Source organism: Haemaphysalis longicornis, unplaced genomic scaffold (assembly GCF_048455015.1).
Source record: "Haemaphysalis longicornis isolate Haplotype H1 unplaced genomic scaffold, Haemaphysalis longicornis Haplotype H1 scaffold_7, whole genome shotgun sequence".
NCBI classification, from domain to species: Eukaryota; Metazoa; Arthropoda; class Arachnida; order Ixodida; family Ixodidae; genus Haemaphysalis; species Haemaphysalis longicornis.
Genome location: NW_027526422.1, coordinates 181,730,306 through 181,743,552, shown reverse-complemented (window position 1 = coordinate 181,743,552; position 13,247 = coordinate 181,730,306). Strand labels below are relative to the sequence as shown.

Genomic DNA, 13,247 nt, shown 5'->3' with positions numbered 1-13,247 from the left:
CAAAATAAGTACCGAGAAAAACTTCTCGCCGCCGGCACGACCTCCTCGCAGCTGCGTACGCAGAGCCAAGCCTTGCCTAGCAATGGCGTCACTGCGCCGACGCGGCGGCTTGCGTCGGCGACGCACAGCTCCTCGGGACACTGTGCCGAGCACATCGATTAGACTGCCGTGCCCTGGCCGAGCAGAGCAGGTTTACTGCCGTGCGAAAGCGCACCGGCATCATGTTCTACGATATGGTGCGGTTGACGAACTTCGAGTAGCACCGAGTTTCTGCGGAAGTCGATGCACCGACAGGCGTAGGGGGTGGCCGAGCAGCTGCGTGCCTCCTAGAGCGGTGCCTTTGAGGTGCGGTAGAACGCTCCTGTTTTAACTGGCCATGGACATTTACAACCGCCTAAACTATGACCCGCCGTACAACGACTACGTGATTTGCGCTAGCAAGGGCATGGCCGACGTGGCTGTCGGCAGAACCACCGTGCACTCGGCCTTTGAGCATTCCCGAAACCGGTGCAACGATGGAGGGCTGCGGGACGGCGAACCCAACACGTTTACGACGGTGCTCAAGACGGGGTGTGCGTGATAGCCGACGAGATTAGCATGATATCCCCAGATCAGCTGGACGCCATCAACACGAGGCTTCGCCACATTATATACGCAAACGTATACGGTGAGGCGTTTAGCGGGTCACAACACTTAGCCTATCCTAGCGAGCTCATCGCAGAACCTAACAAAGCTTAGAAAAGCCTAGCATAACCGGAAGAAGCTAGGTCGACCCCCAACTCCGCTGTTTGTGCATCCTTGCACCACTAGTCCAAGCTGCGGCATTTTTTTTTTCAGTCAACAGGCTGTTTATTTCGAAGCCGCCTGTAGAATAGCGCCGCACATTTCTTGCCTAACTCCTCCCAGGTGGCGCCTTCTTCGCGGAGAAGATGCGCGAGACGAAACCCGTGACCATGCTGGACCCGCTGCAGAGCCACTACGGTCGCTGGGTGGGCTCCCTGATGTGCCTGCCAGCCGTCTGCGGTGAGGTCTTCTGGTCAGCCGCGGTTCTGGCGGCCCTCGGTGCGAGTGTTTCCCAGGGAGGGCCTTTCTCGCGTTCTCTGCGTTTAGGTGCTTGTAAGTGTGGAACAGTTACCGCGCAGTTAGCCCCGTCACTTCGCTACTTTTGCGAAAATCACTTGGGAGCTGCTATTATGACCTCGGCCTTATTTGTAACGTGCAGTAAGCTGCTCTCGGGTTCAATTTAAGAACGGCAACGGAAGTTGCTACTGTGTCTCCGGATTTTACTCCGCACGGCGCAAGTAGTGCGTTACTGGGAATATTTTGGACATGGCACGAGCTGTTTCCGTGATTTTTTGGACTTAATATGCTTATAAACTACTTGAGCGACGAGAAACAAGCTACGTCAGAAAAGGCAGACGATATCACGCATTCAAAGTAATGTCCTTTTAAAACGCGCGTCCCCGTTGACATCCGGGTCTGTCGCTTAGGCGGAGTGACACCGTACATCAGCTAGTGCTGTTCTTAACTTGTTTCCGAGTAGAGAGACAGCAGAATAGTAGAGGTAACTCTTCTACTGCATAAGTTGCTACCCTACTTCCATGGCCGAATATTTTGACGAAGCTGATGCTCACTTGTAGGTGACACTGCGCGGGCCATCATTGAAGTGGACTCGCGGTTTTTCATCGTCGTGTCAGCGATGATCGTCTTCTTCTACACGTCCCTGGGAGGTCTGTACGCCACCACGTACACCGACCTCTACCAAATAGGCACCACCGCCGTATGCCTGGCAAGTTATTTCACGTTTATGATGCGTATATGAGCAGAATATCCCTGCCTTAATCATCCTTATCCAGAGTAGCTTGTTGTTTCTTCTTGCCAGCTGCCTTAGTCAGAACTGGCTCGTCACTTAAGGCTGTCATGATGAAAAAAAAAAAAAACAGCGCAAAGACGACGAACTCAAAAAAGAAGGGAGGCAGGACAGCGGGCGTCGTGTGTCCCTTCTTTTTCTAGTTCGTCGTCTTTGCGCTGTTTTTTTTTCCATCATGAACAAACACCAGCTAGCCCAATTGAGAGCCCTTCTTGAAGCATCGCCTCCTGTATTTTTACAGGAGGCGATGCTTGAGGCTGTCCCTTAAGCCGGGAGCGTTATCAACGCGATAGCGTTATTGGGCTCATTTTTCAACTTCCCCGTGGCTGCTAGTCGTCCGTTATCAGCCGCGCTCATCAAACGTCCAGGGAAATACGTCATCGCTGCCAACCGGAAGCTACGGCTGAGGCAGCCAGATGCGAAGGCTCGCCTAAATATTAGATGCAGAGCATCTCATTCACTCGCCTTGTCCCTCCGGCGTCGTCGTCGTCGTCGGCGTTGTCCGCCCCTCCCCCATTCTCCTCGCCGCGCCAGCTGCGCTCTCCGCCACTCACCCCCTCTCCTCTCCGATAGCGAACACTCTCTCGCGAGGGGCATTGGATTGGATTGGCTTAACTTGGCTTGGCTTGGCTTGGATTAGATTGAATTTGGATTGGATTAAAGTGGATTGTGTTGGATTGTGTTGCGTCATAGCCGCGGCACGTTGCGTCATAGCCGCGGCAGACGCGCTGGGGCCGGCGCATGTGCAGTACTCTCTCTTCCGCGGTTTCCTCTCCTTCGGGCGCGCTGCGCATATAACCGGTGTGCCGTTCTCCGGCGAAGCAACATCCACGCTTGGCTCAAACACCTATAGTCCACGCCGCTTTACAAGTACGCCAACGTCGTCATCGACTGGGACCGGCTTACGCAGTCCCCTCAACGTTATGCGCGCTATAAAACGCGCTCCCTTCGCCGCTCCGCCTATGCGTCGCATCTACACAGGGGTTCCCGCGAGGCGAGGTGGGAGTTTTTGAATATGGCGTAGCGGCAACTCAAGTTTGGAGAGCAGGACAACGATATTACGGTGGGCCGAAAGACGGGACACGCCTTTTCGGCAGGTGTCGCGTCTGCGCAGTGAAGTTAGTTCTACGCCCTGTCGGTAGCAGCACGCTCAGCAGACCGGATCGCCAGCCGTGCCCGCAACTGACGCAATCACACCAAAGCACCTGTCCAACGGAAACTCACGTGCCGAAGCCACCCTGGGCTACAAGGCGCGCAGTGTTGGAGGGCTCCGGATTAATTTCGATAAACTGGGGATCATTAACGTGCGCTGAGATGTCGACACACTGTAGTTTTGTTTTCGCCGTCCACCATGAAAACTGCCGCCGCGACCGGTAATCGAACCTTCGTCCTTGGGCTCAGTAGCGAAATGACTTACCACTGAGCCACCAAGGCGTGTTTTCCACCGGTACTGATACCGGCACCATCATTGGGACACCAAAGTCAAACATGGGGCGAAGGAATAACGTCCGTCTCTCAAAAACCAAGGAACGCATACATTACAACAGATACGATCTAAAGTAAAACCCAATATACAGCGTTCGTTACATAAGTTTTCGAACTATTTCAAGCTACTTACCAATCTGGACGACTCATCCATAGAAGACCTCACAGCTTACATGAACAAAGTATGGGACAACGGCCGTCTTCCTCCTACGTGGAAAAGCGCTCTCATTACGTTTATTCCCAAACCCGGAAAGCAACTGAAGCTTGAGAACCTTAGGCCCATTTCTTTGACCTCGTGTTTGGGAAAACTGCTCGAACACGTAGTGTTGAACCGCCTGCATCGGTACATGGAAGAACACCAACTCTTCCCCCATACCATGGTGGGCTTCCGGCCATCACTATCAACACAAGACGTCATGCTCCAGTTACAGCATCAAATCATAACTGCGCTGTATCCCCACTAGACACTCGAGCAATCTTGGCCTTAGATCTGACGAAAGCTTTTGACTCCGTGCAACATAGCGCTACTCTCCACAACTTGAGCGACCTCCACGTGGGCAAGAAGGCCTACAACTATATCGCGGATTTCTTAGCGCAACGAACCGCACAACTAACCGTACCAGGCCCCCAGTCGGACCCCATACGCTTGGGCAGCCGCGGAACACCACAGGGCTCGGTCTTATCGCCCTTTCTTTTCAATGTGGCAATGATTAAGCTACCGGTTTTACTACGACAAATTCCAGATGTAAATCACAGCATTTATGCTGATGACATCACGATTTGGACCGTAGGAGGAAGCGATGGGGACATACAAGAACGCCTGCAGCAGCCGCTGACACGGTTCAAGAATACGTAACCCAAAGAGGCCTCAAATGTTCACCACAAAAATCGGAAGTCCTCTTCTACAACCCAGCTAGGCCCGGCCGGAGACAAAGACATGACCCCAACATAGAAATCCTGCTGCAGGGCAGCCCAATACCCAGAACTGAATGCATACGAATTCTAGGGCTCAGAATACATGAGAAAGGAACCAACACGGTTACCATACAGGCACTGCACAATGCAGCCGTACAAATCGGCAGACTCATCGCCCGGATTGCCAATAAACACCATGGCCTCAAGGAACATAATCTCCTTCGGTTAGTTCAAGCCTTTATCATCAGCAAAATAACTTACGTTACTCCGTACCTGAAACTCAAGAAAGCAGAAAAAGAGAAAATAGACCGAATTATTCGCAAAGCCACCAAGGCGGCTGTAGGCATTCCAATGGCTGCCTCCACAGAAAAATTACTGGAGATGGGCATTCACAACACGTTGGATGAACTTATAGAAGCACAACGCATTGCCCAATACAACAGGCTGGCGGGGACCCCAACTGGGCGGGCCATTCTGGAGTCGCTGCATATACCTTTCGCGGACCAAAATGGAACCAAAGGCGTCATTGAAGCGGACCTACGAGACAAAATAAGTGTGGCCCCACTGCCTAGAAATATGCATCCGGAGTACCATCAAGACCGCCGGCTTGCCCGTGCGAAGGCGCTCCGCAAGCAGTAAAGTGCCAACCCAGCGGTATGCTATGTCGACACGGCGGGCTACCCTGGCCAACGTGCGGTAGTGGCCGTGGTGGTAGATCAGCAGGGAAATGCAACCTCATCTTGTTCAATCCCTACGTCCAACCCAGAAACGGGTGAAGAGGTGGCCATAGCTCTTGCAATTACGGGCACGCAGGCTACTACCATCATCTCGGACTCGAAGGCCGCCCTGCGCAACTATGCGCGCGGTAGGATCTCCACCACAGCCGCCAAAATCCTTACGAACAGCGCGACCCCAGTTTCAAGGCACATCCGCTTGGTATGGACGCCAGCTCACTCGTCTCTCCCGGGGAACGAGATGGCACATGAAGCAGCCCGAGGACACACTACTAACCGGGCTGACTTCGAATCCGACAGCGTGCCGTCTGTGACGGGGGGGAGGGAGAGACTGGCAACTTACCGAGAGATTACTCAACATTATAGGCTGAGCCGAATGAAATTTCCGGCTGCCCACACTGCTCTAAATAAATGGCAAACAGTTGCTTGGCGCAGGTTACAATCAAATACGTTCCCTCACCCCACCCTGTGTCACCGCAGCTATCCGGATAGGTACACGGACAGATGCAAGTGGTGCAACATTGGAGCAGCCACACTACAACATATGGTCTGGCAATGCCCCAATAAACCACGGGCCTTTGAACAAGTAATACATATAAGAAGTAGTGAGCAGTGGGAGGCCGAACTGCTCAGCTCTCTTCCCGGGATACAAGCTGCTGTCATCCAACTGGCAGAGGACGCCGCCAGGGACCACGGGTTCCTGACCGCCGTCTAATGGGACGAAGATACCGGACTTTTCCGCACGCTACATTCGTCTTAAAAGGGATGACAATAAAGTCTGTTCTCTCTCTCTCTCTTGATATTCCCGGAGTTATGCTTCCACCGCAAGCTGTGTTTTGCGAACATCAGGAGGCGCTGGGCGGGAAAGATGGCGGATTACCGGATAGGTATGCAGGGCCTGATGGACATATGCGGGGAGGAAGCGACGCACCTTGGGCTATCTTTTAGCAGAGAAAAATCAGGGATCGTGGTTTTCAACCACGACACGGAGCACAAATCAGTATCAGCTCAACAAGTAGAACTACCACGGGTAAAGTAGTATAAATATTCAGGAGTATGGCTTTACGACGGCACAGATTACACGCATGTGCATGAGTCCCACCTCAAAACAAAATAAAGGCGGAACGCGAGTATAATGAAACACTGTGGGGCTACAACAAATGCGAGGTGGTAAGGGGAGTCAGGAAGGGGGCCATGGTACCAGGATTGACTTTCGGAAATTCGGTTCTGTGCATGAAACCAGAGACCCACGCGGGCCTGGAGGTAAATCAGAGGGCCGTAGGTAGGCTGTCCCTAGGGGCCCACAGCAAAACTACAAACGAAACGGTACAGGGGGATATGGGCTGGTCATCTTTCGAGGCAAGGGAGGCGCAGAGCAGGATAAAATTTGAGGAGAGACTACGTGACATGGAGGACAAAAAAAAAAAAGTGCCCCCGTCGCATGCCCCCGGGCGAGGGACACGAGTAAATGCAGAGCATTGGGGGTGGTCACGTGCCGTAGGTTGTGGTAGTTGGCAGTGGTAGTTGTAGTTGTTGTTTTACGGGTGCGTCGACGGCGCTTGAAGGGCAAGTACGACGAAATGCACGAGGCGTTGGAGCACGGGGAGTTTGCGAGCTTGGACGAGTTCCTGCGCGCCTTCGACGTGCGGTCCGGGGAGGAGTACCCGGAGATTCTGCGGGCTGGCGCGTCGCGTCCGTGCGTGCTTCACGCGAGGACCCCCGCCGAGAAGCGCGTGAACGCGTTCAACCCGTGGATCGGAAGGGTTCTCGACTCCAACATGGACCTGCAGATCATCTTCGACCACTATGCGTGCGCGGCGTACGTCGTGGACTACGTCAACAAGGCCTACCGCGGCATCTCGTTCTCGTAACGCGGGGTCCGCCTCTCGCCGCTGACGTTTCGAAGCCGTGTCTCGCTCTCGATTCGATGGATCCGCAGCTCGACGCTGACGTCTGGCGGCGGCCTCTCGTTCTCGACGCTCGGGATCGGCCGCTCGACGCTGACGCTTCGCCGCTGCCTTAGCGCGCGCAGTAGAGGGAGAGGGTGTAGCACCTGCTGCTGCAACGCCTCTTTCAGCGCCGGAGCACGCGCATGCGCGCCCGCACCTGTTGTTGAGAGCGGACAACGCCGAGGGACGACGGGTGACAGTGCGAGTTAAAGAAATGCTCTGCATTTAAAATGGGCCGCCAGGGTGTTTAAGTACCTGTATATGAGGGGCATGGACACGAGGTGGAGACGGAGGACCAGACAGCTGACCAAGCGGTGCGGAAAGTCGGTAGAGGAAAGTGGGGTATACACAGCAGTTAAAAAGCAGGTAAGAGCAGCAGAGACGACGAATTGGGTGCAGAGAATGGAAGGGAAAAAATCCCTGGAGCCCTATAGAACAGAGAAACGAGAAATCAGAAAGGAAGGTTTCTACGGCAATACGCGTGGCAGTGCATTGCTTTTTGAAGCACGGGCGAGGTGTCTGAAAACACGGGCATTCACGACTAACTACAGGCAACAGGACGAAACTTGCGTATGCTGCGGCAGAGATCGGGAAACCATAGCGCATATTGTCATAGACTGCACAGAGATACGACGGTGACGGGGCGATGGGGAAGCGACGTTGACGGAGGCTTTGGGATTTGGTGTGACGGGGAGTCTCAACTTCAGGGCCATAGAGGTGACGAAGAGGCGGCTGGAGTTGGGGTGGAAGAAAAGTAGGGAAGAGAGTGGGACGTAGGATGAGTAATATACCGAAATAGAATCAGAAGGGGGGAGCTAAACAGGAGTGTAAGAGCAGGAAGGGGGGGGGGGGGAGGAAGCGATGGTAGATTAGAACCGGGGGTGAGGGGGGGGGGATAACCGATTAAGTTAGGGAAGGGTAGGGCAAACAAGTAGAATAACACAGGCAAGTCGGTTGGTGACAACCGACGTCCCGATACAAATCATCATCACCATCAAACGTCACCTTAGTTAGTTACGTATGTCCTCCTAGAGAGCAGAGATGTACGAATGCTCGGGGTGGCCCTGGAGTCGATCTCTAAATCGACCTAGGAAAACTTTAGCTAAGTTCCCACATTATGAACGCTCAAGCAAGAGAAGAGCATCAATGAGAGAAGAAACTGTAAGACTCAGGCGGCCACTCATGAGCCGGATTTCAGTGTTCCTACCGTACCACTAACTTATCCGAACCGAAGAAGATCAAATAAACACCATCACCACGACAGCGTATAAGGCAGCCGTCCACCTCGAAATTTTTACCGTGAGACGAACGGACACCCGGTGGGCCACCAGGGTAATAATATGGACACTCAGAGACGGGTCTAGAAGAAGGTGAAGGCTATGAAAATTCGGAGTCAAAGAATAAGTCGGCCAGCACAGGAGCGGGTTAACGTCAGTGGTAGAGGCTTTCGTTCTGCCGTGCACCTAACTAGGCTTAATAGGCTGTTGATGATGATGGCGGCGATGATGGTAGCGATGAATAGGTCCTTAAATCGTCTTTATAACGCTTTGGAAGAAATCAGAGAAATCACTTTCCTGGCAACGGTGTGGCATGTAAAACAAAATCGAGGCGGGCCATATCGTATGGAAGACAGGAACGCCCCCTTTCCCCCCCGCCCACAAAATTATCATGGTCATGTTACCGATCCAGCGAATCCGCATAAAAACTCTTATAAAATCCGCATTAAAAAAACGAAAAACATGGTTCCAAACCTACATGTTTGAGAGGCGATATGGCAGGATCAAGTTACTCCGAGGAAAGTCAAGCTTCATGAGAACACGGTATAAATCGATTCCGGTATGTACGAAAGTAGGAGGCAGGAATTGTAGTTGACTACTCTTGCAATCTTTGTGGCTATATGAACCCTCCCTTCCCCCCCAACATACGGGAACGAAGAAGCGGAAGTTGGAGCCAACGTCTCGGCAATCTGACTAGCGGAAGTATCAAATAGAAGCGTAACACCATTACACACTCTCAAAGGGCGTTATACTGCTGGTGGCAGGCGAAATACCTAAACGCTTTGCTAAGATACTACCACCCACAATGAAGAAAGTTAACGACGACACCAGGAAACCCGGGCACAAGGGTTTGAAGAGATCGAAGCACCGACCAAGAGGCGCGCGAACTCGCACACCATGCTACTTGCGACCACGACTACCGCACTTCCCTCCCAGAAAACAAGTTAAGAACGTCTCGTATCGCCTAGGAACACGGTTTTCTCCCCTGGCTACAAGGGAGTCTCAATGCAGAAGAATGGCAAACCCTGCGGAGGATAAACCAACACAAGTATCTACAAATAAATGCGGGCGAAGATGTTGGGTGGGAACATATCATACATTAACTTGTTACTTTGCTAAATTCGGGGAGATATCCACCCTCTTTCACCCCTCTTCCATCCAGGAATGGAATGGGAATGGAATGGGATGTTTTTAGGCTAGCTGTATCGATCTTAAGTTGCGGCTTACAGCCCAACCTGCTCTTGAACTGGCATCCCTACAACCCAGCGGCCAATTGCGGTCTTTAGTGTTTCGACGGCTGCGGTGAACTCGTGGATGAAAGTGGTGACTCTAGCCGAATCCGCCAAAAGAGAATCTCTAAACAGGTAGAATGTTTCTGGCACCTAAAGAGTGCACTAAAGCGATTATCTATGCCGTATTCTGCAGCCGCGCAATCGCCAAAACCCAGAGCAGCAAGTACGGCCCCTCTTCTCCGCCACTGATATTCCAACCTCTGCTGCCATGGACAGTGATGCTCCGTACTGCGGCGAAAAATTCCCATTTCTCTGTTCGGAAATTCCCTATGTTTACCCTATTTTATCCGCAGGTTTCTCAAGAATTCCCTGCAAAATTCCCTGCGTTCTCTTTTTTCAGCTGACAGACCCTTACTGGCATTTCTATTCGGCTGATGATGATGATGCTTAGTGGCTTCCCCTTTGTAACGGGGTGGCGTTGCACAGCGGCCTTAGTCGCAACGCCACTGTAAAATCACCTCGCCAAAAAATACAAACAAAATAAATAAGAAAAATTATGTTAAAATAAAAAGAAGATACTTGTACGAAATTTTTGTGCTAGACTGGCTTCTTTGTTTGCATGTCTTCCCAGATTGTTCTCTGCTCTTTTCCCACCAACATTCTAACCTTCTTTTACTAACCTCTACTGCTGTCCAATTCACTTTTCCGCTAACCTTAAAGCCAAGAGCTTCCAGAAGCTGGATGGCTCCATCACTAAGGACTGGACGGATACTTTTGCACTCCTTTACAATACGTCGCATGGTTTCTGGCTCATTTCCGCAGCCTGCGCATAGTTCTTCCTGTACCGGCTCACGGATAAGTGTTTTTGTCCGCAAGCAACCCGCCCGGGCTTCAAAAAGCAATGCACTCCCTTTGGTATTATCGAATAATTTTTCCCTTGTGATCTCCTGCTTCCCGATCCTGTAGATATCTAAGGACTTTTTCGCATCCATCCTCTTTTTCCAGGTCGTTGTCTCTGTTTCTTTCACTTCATTTCTTATTGCCTTGGTCGTTTCCCCTGCATTTCCAGGTTTCATATACTTTGCCCTGAGCCTTTTGGCTCTTTTCCTCTATTGTGTGTCTACGCTTTTCATGTAAAGATACCGTAACACTTTGGCCGCCCATCTCTGATCATCCATATTTCAAGGTCGTTCTTCAAAACATATTTTGCTCTGTGCTTCTCTCACTTTGAAGGATGCCCATCCCATGTCTCCCTGCACTGCCTCATTTGTTGTTTTACTGTGTGCTCCTAATGCCAATCGACCTACGGCCCTCTGATTTACTTCTAGCCCTGATTGAATCCCTGATTTGACACACACTACTGCGTTTAAAAAGGTGAGTGCTGGTACCATTACTCCCTTCCAGATTCCTCTCACTACTTTATATCTGTTGAATCCCCACAGTGCTCTGTGCTTCATGATAGAGGCATTTCTTCTGCCTTTGATTCTTAAATGCTCCTCATGAGTTTTTAGATACACCTGACCTTCGTTTAACCATATGCCCAGATATTTGTATTCCGTTACCCACGGTATTGCTGCTTTTTGAACGAATACCGATTCGTTACGGGCGTTGTCATTAAAAACTAGAACTCCCGACTTAGCTGTGCTAAACTCTAACCCCAGTTCAGTGGCTTCTTCCCCGCAGATATCTGTGAGCTGTTGCAGACACTGTTTGCTATCTGCTAGTAGTACTACGTCATCTGCATATATCAGTCCCGGGATATGAAGTTCCACTTCGTGTCCTTTGCGGCTATAACATAGATTGAAACCTATTTTACTGCCTTTCGGCGTTAGCCAGCGCCACCTATGTCTACTTTACGTAGCCTTCCGGACGCAGACGCCGATCGTTCAGAGAACGAGGGTTTCAGCGTGAACTGAATTCCACTACATCTGCCACTCAGCAACCTGTGACAATGCATTTCACGTTTTATAGCAAACAGCATGGTTAATTTTTATGCTGAGGATCTACATAAAAACTGCCCGTATGAAAAAAAAAAAAAAACAAGACATTGCTGGGTAATAGAGGCAAGTTTAGCAGCTCAGCGCTGGTACTCTGGCGCCATATCTTGTTGACTGAAAGCACGCGGACTACGCCGCACCCGATTTGTATATTGCGCAGAAAAACATGCGAACAAGCTCCAGCCCTTCCCCCGCCGCCGCTTCAGGCTTTAATAGCTCTTCCTCATGGAGTGTTCTTCCCTCTATGCTCACTTGGATGCGTGTGGCTTGCGGAGACACGACTGCGGACATTTGAACACAAATCTCACGAAGTGTTAAGGAAATTTCTTGAAAGAAAACAAAGTAATAAATGATGCGAAGTCCGGTGACTGACATTATTTTCTCTTTTACCCCACGACTCCGAAATTTCCTGCATCTATTAAAGATTTCCTCTTTCCCTTTCGGCCAAAATTACAGCTGAAAATTCCCCGAAAAAGGGAAAATTCTCGGCACGGAACATCACTGCCCGTGGATATCTCATCTTACTAGGAGCATAAATTAGCAATTTTTGGAATGCCAGTTGCGAGCCTCAGACAAAACAAAACGTAATGCGCCCATTGAAAAAATACATTTCGGTGGATTGGAAGTGATTATGACACGGCCACACTTTGAAATTCCAGAGCAGCCGCATTATTTCACAACGTTAACAGAGCCGTGATGGTATTTCTCGCCCCCTCACGCTCCGACATTTCGGCTTAGGAGCGCGCGTTTAATTCAACGTTTTACTTTCCTCGAACGAGATGCGCTGTGAGACATGTGACATGGATTGCTGGCTGCCCGTGCCGTGAGAAGCGTGACACGCATGGAAGACTTTCAGGGATTGATTGATTGATCAAACTTTATTATGCGAAAGAGTGAGCCCCCTCCGGTGGGGGGGGGACCCGTCGACGGGAGCTGAGCCTCATTCACAGGCCCCGTACCGGGCTAGCAACTCCCGCCCACGGGCCGCTAGGCTCGCGTGGACGTTTGCGGAGGGCTGAGCCGAAGGATCTCCCATCGCTCATTAAGGGGAAGGGGGTAAGGGTATTGGTGTCGGGTATTGGTGCCTTTAGTGCGGTGCACTCTAAGATGACGTGTTTTAACGTTCCTTTACTAGTGTTGCAGAACGGGCACAGCTCGGAGTATTGGTGCGGATACATCTTATGTAGTAGTGTTGGGTGGGCCAGAGACCCTGCCTGTATTCCGCGTATTATCGTCTGGTCCCTGCGGGTGAGGGAGTGATGAGGCTCAGGTAGCGTTTGTCTATTTTCCCTGTACATTGTAATGATATCTGTATACGCAGTGATTGGTGTCAATGAGTCGACCCCCGTCTCCTCCACCTCCCGGCGGGACATGTCTCGGGCGTAATAGTCGGCGATGTTGTTGCCGACCAGGGAGGAGTGCGCGGGGGTCCAAATCAGTTCGACTTCGTTGTCTGGTGTTTTGTGCCGTTTGAGGACGCGTGCCGCCTCGGAGGAGATCAACCCCCCGCGGTAGTTCGCGTAGGCTTTCTTGCTGTCTGTCACGACGTGCGTCGCCCCAGGTTGGATTAGTGCCAATGCGATCGCCATCTCTTCAGCGTTTGTTGCGTTTCTTGTCCTCGTGGACGCCACGGCGACGAGCCTGTCTCTTGTTACTGCCAAAGCGGCCTTGTCGCTTCCCTTGACCAGGGCAGCGTTGACGTACATGACATTGGGGTTGCCTTCCAAGCGCGTTTCCAAAGCCTTGGCGCGCGCTTTTCTCCTGTCGTCATCCTCCCCCGGCGCCATG

General features: G+C 51.5%; 1 protein-coding gene across 1 annotated transcript in view; it reads left to right on the top strand.

Moving 5' to 3' along the window:
- The first annotated feature begins 376 nt into the window (after positions 1 to 376).
- The window catches only part of LOC144146709 (high-affinity choline transporter 1-like), a 42,528-nt gene continuing 29,657 nt past the window's right edge, over positions 377 to 13,247 (top strand). Inside the window, exons 1-3 of the mRNA XM_077678637.1 lie at positions 377 to 572; positions 907 to 1,062; positions 1,641 to 1,789. Of these exons, the coding sequence (XP_077534763.1) occupies positions 377 to 572; positions 907 to 1,062; positions 1,641 to 1,789 (501 nt within the window). The remainder of the gene's footprint in view (positions 573 to 906; positions 1,063 to 1,640; positions 1,790 to 13,247) is intronic.